Below are 7,774 nucleotides of genomic sequence, written 5' to 3'. Positions count from 1 at the left end.
TAGCCCTGTCTATGCCGTACAGCCAGAGAGAGGACCAGGGAAAGTGAGGAACCTCCTACTGCCCTGTGACTTTCTCCCCGTCCAGGAGGAGAAGCTGGAGAAAAACAAGAATGGGAAGGAGGATGCCAAACAACAAAGAAAAGGAAAGACCCAAGAAAAGCAGCAGGAGAGTGACCACGACAGCGGTTCAGAGGATGAGGGTGACTGGGGAATTATCACCACACAAGCTGCGGAATCACCCACCCAGATCAGGAGTCAGCTGAGGGCAGAGGCAGAGGAGTTCCAGCCAGAAGAAGCTGACGGAGAACTGTCAAGTGGTGGTGTCAGCAGCGAGTGCCTAGACGAGGGTGGAAAAGGTGGACTGGAGTCAAGTGCAGAGGAGGAGGAGGCAGGGCGAAGTGAGCTGTCTGGGGAGGAGAACAGAAGAAGTCAAGGACAGGTGTCGTCATCTGATGAAGAAGACGAGGGAGAGCCCAACTCACAGCCAGTTCCCACAAGAAAGTATCCTTTCCGATGCAGAAATCCACCCAAGACACTCACGTATGACACCTTAGGTCAGCCATCAGTCATAAACAGACACAAGTGATGTCCACAGCTAAGAGAAAAAAACTAAGTTCATTGTCACATGTTGAGTTTACTGTGGTGACAGTTTAAACAGAAAGGGAAGTGTTCACAGTAGCAAATGTTAAAAAGAGCAAATTTGACAGAGCAACAACTGCATGTATTTGTTTAATAGTTCACATGAGTTAAACAGGGAATACCAGAACCAGACTAGCTACACATAGAGAGATACTGGCTTGTATGTGAGATATACAGCAGTAAATGTGTGTCTGTGTAAAAGGTTACATGGTAGAGTGATAGGTCTACACCTTCAGCCTGATACAGAGCACGCCTGTGTGGCGGAGAGACTTTACAGACATTGCCTGGCCAGTAGTGTCTGTTGCTGGTACATGACATGAAGGGGGAGATGTATGTCATGCCAAAGACTGTTACCGGACAGAACGTATCTTGAGAGGCTGACTCCCAGTGAAGCTACTGCTGTAACCTTCTGTTGAAGACATGCATTCTGGAAAAAATCTCTAATGTCGGGATGACATTCATTTTTGGAGGGGAGAGTGTGGGACTCATGTAATGGGTGGGCACAGATGGAAGTATTGTAATAGATATTGCCCCCCCTCCATAATCTCATGCATTCTTATCATTGTTATGTTATGCGTTCAGTTCTGTATTACTATTTCTGACACATACTGTGATAACTGGCAATATAGCTAGGATACTCTGATCAATGATGATTCCCACGGGTGGTGCCCACGCAGGCACTGAATCGGGCAGCTTTGGGCTCACGCAGGCACTGAATCGGGCAGCCTTGGGGTCCTGTGTGTTCTACTGCACAGATAGCCTGCAGAGCGCAGCTACGCTGAACTGAAGTGCTTGTGTTTTGTATTTGCAGGTGAGCACAAGTTATGTGTTGATAAACGGAATGATGTTGACGTATGAGAAATGTATTAGAGTAAGGTACTGTCATTAATGGAACACAACGCTAATGTCGGAGTTTGTGATTTACATGATGTACCTGAACTGGTGTTAAACGGGATGTCACATCGCAAATGATGTAATGAGGGGATCGAGAGGGTAGTCTCCATGCGCAACAATACTAGTTGGAGGAGCATATGAGTGTGCAGAATATTGTAATATGAACATTGGTGGGAAAATACTGAGTAAATGAGTACTTTGTTAACACGTGTTCAGTAGTTATATGTAAAATGGTCCTGTGTGTTCTACTGCACAGATAGCCTGCAGAGCGCAGTTACGCTGAACTGAAGTGCTTGTGTTTTGTATTTGCAGTTGCAAATGAGCAAGTAAAGAGAACGATTCTGAACTCATGCACGCCTGGAAGTGTCATTTGTCCAAGTGTGCAACACTTGAACACATTTTGCAAAACTTCGCTCATTGTGCCAAAACTCCAAACACAAGTAAACATGACACAACACTGGGAAATATACCATTCACATCTGTGCCAAATTGAAACTCTACTCTCAAAACCTAAACTCTGCTGTCAAAACCTAACATTCCTTTGTCAAAATGTAACTCTGTTGACAAAGTGACACATACTTGCATCATATGCAAACACTTACAGATCAGGGGGAACACACTAGTCTACTTTATATAAAACACTGCAGTCTTTGATGTTCATTGTTTATTCAGAAGGCATATTTTCAGGAGACACATTTTCAAACAACCAAAAAAGCCAATAGGACTCAATATTGTACATTGCAGCACTGTACATTGCAGTACCATGAATTCAGATAAAGCAAAAAAACAAAACAAAACACAATACAGTAATAGAAAAAACACCATACTGTAAACACAAAAAATCATGACAATTGTGCATACGTGGGCTCATGGATCCCGCCGTCTTTTGGGGTCTGGCCACAGGACCTCATCGACATCGCAAGCAATGTCTTCTCCTGCTAGGCACCGGGGAAAATATCCTCTTGCATGTCGAAACCATCCATGGATTGCTGTCACCTGAATGTCGCCGCAGGCCTGTTCCATTGCCTGCAGAAGAGGCATGCGGGCATGTGGTTGGCGGTCATATACACGCCATCTCCAAGCCAAAAAAAATTCCTCTATAGGGTTTAAAAATGGTGAGTAAGGGGGCAAGTATACCACTTCAAGTTGGTTGTGGTTGGAGAACCAGGCCTGGACCAGAGCAGCCCGATGGAAACTGACATTATCCCATATCACTACAAACATGGGCTGATCTGCTCTGTTCTGTACAACTATATCATGGAGAGCATTTAGAAATGTGAGTATATGTTGGCTATTGTATGGACCTAGTTTTGTATGATGATGCAGAAGCCCTCGAAGGCTTATGGCGGCACACAATGTGATATTTCCCCCGCGCTACCCCAATTGCCCTTTGGCCAATTACATTACGACCCCGTCATCTTGTTTTGCACAGGTCAAATCCAGCTTCATCAATGAAAATGAATTCATGAGGCTGTGCAGCTCCATCCATGGCCAAGATTCTCTGTAAAAAAAAGAGAACATATTACTGTACTACAGTGCTACACATACAGAACCCTCACCCCATCACACAGGTACCTGTGTAGCTCTCAGAGTGGATCCATGTGGTACTGATATGGTACATATTCAGCTGCTACTGGATTTCAACAATACTGTATTGTACATTGAGAGGATTGAGAGAGTTTTTGTTCTTCTGGTGGCCGTGGAACTGTTACTTTTATCAAGGAACGGGACCGCGGCACATCTCCTACACGCACGGACTGTTTACTCCAGAGATCAGCTGATCGCCCTGATGCCGGCCGGCTCGCTGGCCAGGCCCGCAGAAGTACCAGCTGAAATTTGGAGGAAAACACATCGGGGATGCAGAGGTCAAGGACAGAAGAGAAGAAAAAAGGTGACGGTGAGACAGCGGAGGCTCGAAGCGAGGAGGAGGTTTAAACCGTGTCTGCCGTCTATCGTGATGGGAAATGTGCGATCGTTGGCAATTAAAATCGACGAGCTCTCAGCACTGGTACGGAGTCAGAGGGAATACCGAGAGTGTAGCCTGATGTGTTTCACCGAATCATGGCTGCACCAGGACATTCCCGATGAGAATGCTTCCGTGGAAGGCTTCCACACTGTTCGGGCGGACAGGGACAGCATCGCTAGCGGTAAGCGTAAAGGAGGTGGGCTTGCTGTTTTAGTTAACAACCGGTGGTGTAACCCTGCCAACATAACAATCAAAGAAAGGATTTGTTGCCCGGACACTGAACTGTGTGCTGTTGGACTCAGGCCGTATTATTTACCCAGGGAATTCTCTCACGTCATCTTGGTGGCTGTCTATGTTCCCCCCTCTGCTAACCCCACAGCTGCATGTGACACTATCCACTCTGCCATAGCTCGGCTACAGACTCAGCACCCGAGTGCCTTTATTGTGATCTCGGGTGACTTCAACCATGTATCACTGGACAATACACTACCAACATTCAAACAATATGTGGACTGTCCCACCAGGGGAGAGAAAACTTTAGACTTACTGTATGCTAACGTCAAGGATGCATACAGCTCCTCCTCCCTCCCCCCACTTGGTAGGTCAGATCATAACCTGATTCACCTCACCCCCCGCTATGTGCCAATTGTGAGGAGGGAACCTGTGACCACCAGGACTGTTAGGAGGTGGTCAGAGGAGGCAATAGCGGAACTACAGGGCTGTTTCGAGGTGACCGACTGGGAAACACTCTGTGAGCCTCACGCCGAGGACATCAATGGGCTTACTGAGTGTATCACAGGCTACATAACTTTCTGCACCGACTCCATTGTTCCAGCTCAGACTGTTCATTGTTACCCAAATAACAAGCCGTGGGTGACTAAGGACATCAAAGCCCTCCTCAACAACAAGAAGAGGGCTTTCAGAGGGGGCAACAAAGAGGAGGTGAGGAAGATCCAGGTGTTACTAAAGGACAAGATCAGAGAGGCTAAGGACAATTACAGGAGGAAGCTGGAGTGGAAACTCCAGCAGAACAGCATGAGAGAGGTGTGGAGGGGCATGAAGACCATCACTGGATTCAGGCCAACCAACAGCAAGGGAGCTGAGGGAGGTGAGAATAGAGCCGACGAGTTGAATCTGTTTTTCAATAGATTCGACACCACAGTGTCTGCTCCCACCCCCACAACCTCACCTGCAGTCAGCCTGGAATCCAGAGCCACACCACTGTGCCAGCCTCTCTCTTCACATGTTGCCTCCTGTGAGATTCCTGACACCCCTCCCCCACCCATCACCTTCACTCAATACCAGGTTGAGATGCAAATGAGGAGACTTCACTCAGGCAAGTCTGCTGGACCAGACGGAGTGAGTCCCCTTGTCCTCAAGACCTGTGCCCCCCAGCTGTGTGGAGTCTTTCATAAACTGTTTATGCTGAGTCTGAGTCTGCAGAGGGTCCCGGTGATGTGGAAGACATCATGCCTCGTCCCTGTACCAAAGACGCCTCGTCCCAGTGGCCCCCAGGATTACAGGCCCGTGGCACTGACCTCCCACATCATGAAGACCCTGGAAAGGCTCATCCTGGACCAGCTGCGACCCATAGTAAGACCACATCTGGATCCCCTTCAGTTCGCTTATCAGCCTCGTCTCGGAACAGAGGACGCCATCATCTACCTGCTCAATCGTGTCTACACCCATCTGGACCAGCCGGCGAGCACTGTGAGGGTCATGTTTTTTGACTTTTCCAGTGCTTTCAACACCATCAGGCCGACCCTCCTGGGTGATAAGTTAGCAGCGATGCAGGTGGATGCTTCTCTGGTGTCCTGGATTGTTGATTACCTGACAGGAAGACCACAATATGTACGTCTCCCACAGTGTGTGTCTGACAAGGTGATTAGCAACACAGGGGCACCACAGGGGACTGTCCTCTCCCCCTTCCTCTTCACCCTCTACACCACAGACTTCAGCCACTGCACAGAGACCTGCCATCTTCAGAAGTTTTCTGATGACTCTGCGGTGGTTGGATGCATCAGCAGGGATGATGAGACAGAGTACCGGGCTGTGGTCGACTCCTTTGTCACGTGGTGTGAGCAGAATCATCTGCAGCTCAACGTGGCAAAGACCAAGGAACTGATCGTGGACTTCAGGAAGACCAGGAAACACTTGACCCCTGTTTCAATCCAGGGGGTCAGTGTTGACATTGTGGAGGACTATAAATACCTTGGAGTACACATTGACAATAAACTGGACTGGGCTAAAAACACCACAGCACTTTACAGGAAGGGCCAGAGTCGTCTCTATTTTTTGAGGCGACTGAGGTCCTTCAACATCTGCCAGAAAATGCTAAGGATTTTCTATGAGTCTGTTGTGGCCAGTGCGATCCTCTATGCTGTTGCATGCTGGGGGAGCAGGCTGAGGGTCGCAGATGCCAACAGACTTAATAAACTGATCCGTAAGGCCAGCAATGTTGTGGGGATGGAGCTGGACTCCCTCAAGGTGGTGTCGGAGAGGCGGATGCTGTCCAAGATAAAGACAATGTTGGATAACACCTCCCACCCACTCCATGACATGCTGGTCAGTCACAGGAGCACGTTCAGTGAGAGACTGAGATTACCGAAAAGCACCACTGAACGACACAGGAAATCATTCCTGCCTGTGGCCATCTCCCTGTACAACGCATCCACTTAACACACTGTTTGCTGCTACAGCTACACATGTTTCTTTTCCAACTATTTATTTATAAGTGACTTATGTATGTATGTATGTATATATTGTACTATTCTTAGTTAGCGTATTGTCTGTCTTGTCTTAATGTTGGTTTAAAATGGAGCACTGTAACAAAAAATAATTTCCCCCAGGGATCAATAAAGTATTCTGATTCTGATTCTGATTCTGATACATGTAAAGGACAGTTACACTTACCCGTACATATTCAGCTCGAAGTCCTTTGACCCTGTCACTGTTCCTCTCAAATGGGCCTCTGTAGAGCTGCTTCATGGTGATGCTGTGTTTTCTCAAGATGCGTGTGATAGAATAGAATAGAATTCAACTTTACTGTCATTGCACATGCACAGGTACAGGGCAACGAAATGCAGTGGTGGTGGTGATGCTCACATGGTTTATGTTGTTGAACACTTGCCTGTCTGCAAGTATTTGCTTTCGTAGCTGGTGGAGACGGATGGCATTGTCTGCCCTCACTAGGTCCTCAACAGCAAGTTCCTGCTGTTGTGTGAACATGCGTTGGCGTCCTCCCCCAGAAGGTCTTCGAGTCATTCTAGAGGAATACAACCACATATTGTCATCGCTTTGCTTATTTTTCTTACAGTACTTTACTGTATATACTGTATCATCCACTGTACAACACTGTACTTCAATATAAGTAATCATGGTATGTTTCACAGAAACTACCACTTTGGCTGCAAAAGGAGCATTAGCACCTTGCAATACCCTGTACACTTGATATGGTAATGTGATATACTGTAGAGTAGAGTAGAGTAGAAGGTAGAGAGGTGAAGACAGACCTGTTTTCTAGTCGGAATGTTCTTATTACAGATGCCACTGTGAAGCGGCTTAGATGTGGGTGGACTCTCTGCCCAGCTTCCCTCATAGTCAGGCCCTGGTTGATGACACCAAAGTTGCTCTTATATCATCAGCAATATGGGTCTGTGCATGGCCTCTTCGACCTCCTCTTCGACCTCCTCCTCCTCCTCTTCCTCTTGCTCTTCCTCCATCCATGCTTGCAAAGTTCTTGAATTGGCTAAACTGAGGGCTTTTTGTAGTTGGCTAATTGGTGTTCAGTTTTGCAAGTAAGGTCCTTCAGGTGTGTATTTGAGTGGTTGCAATTACCCCATGTGTTTTGTATTTTGGATACATGTGTTTTCCAAATGGCACCCTGAAATTTAATTTTGTGAACAAAGTGTCTTATGTATGAAATGGAGTGTAGTATGCAGGACCATGTGTGTTGCATAAAGGAGTAAGTGTGTTGCATAATTGCAACTAGGGTGCAAAGGAGCGCTTTTGTTTAAGGTATGGGTACATGTGTTTGAGGTATGGTAACAAAAGCTTCAAGTTGTGTTACTTTAGTCTAAGCATGGGTTTATAGTGTTCAAGCAACGGGCAAAAACTGTAAGTACTCATTGTCTTACTTTATTATTATCTGTTTTTTTCTTTACCTAATCTAAATTATCCATCTTTAAATGTTGACTTTAATGAGGCTGACCAACTGTCTTTAATGACATGTGATAACATAAAAAAAAACACGTCAAATACTGTAATTTTCTTTCT

The 7,774-nt window shown here is 46.5% G+C and overlaps 1 protein-coding gene across 1 annotated transcript; it reads right to left on the bottom strand.

The window, feature by feature from the left end:
- Positions 1-2,201: 2,201 nt before the first annotated feature.
- LOC146695609 (uncharacterized) lies at positions 2,202-6,901 on the bottom strand. Its single transcript, XM_085476732.1, is given in 4 exon segments — positions 2,202-2,913; positions 2,915-2,952; positions 2,954-3,034; positions 6,413-6,901. Coding segments are annotated over 4 exon segments (858 nt in total). The 5' UTR covers positions 6,878-6,901; the 3' UTR covers positions 2,202-2,639.
- Positions 6,902-7,774: the final 873 nt, after the last annotated feature.

This window comes from Copadichromis virginalis, linkage group LG13 (genome assembly GCF_057382275.1).
Source record: "Copadichromis virginalis isolate Kocher_CV1m ecotype Utaka linkage group LG13, C_Virginalis_male_GT1.1, whole genome shotgun sequence".
Classification (NCBI taxonomy): Eukaryota; Metazoa; Chordata; class Actinopteri; order Cichliformes; family Cichlidae; genus Copadichromis; species Copadichromis virginalis.
This window is presented reverse-complemented; position numbering and strand designations above follow the sequence as displayed.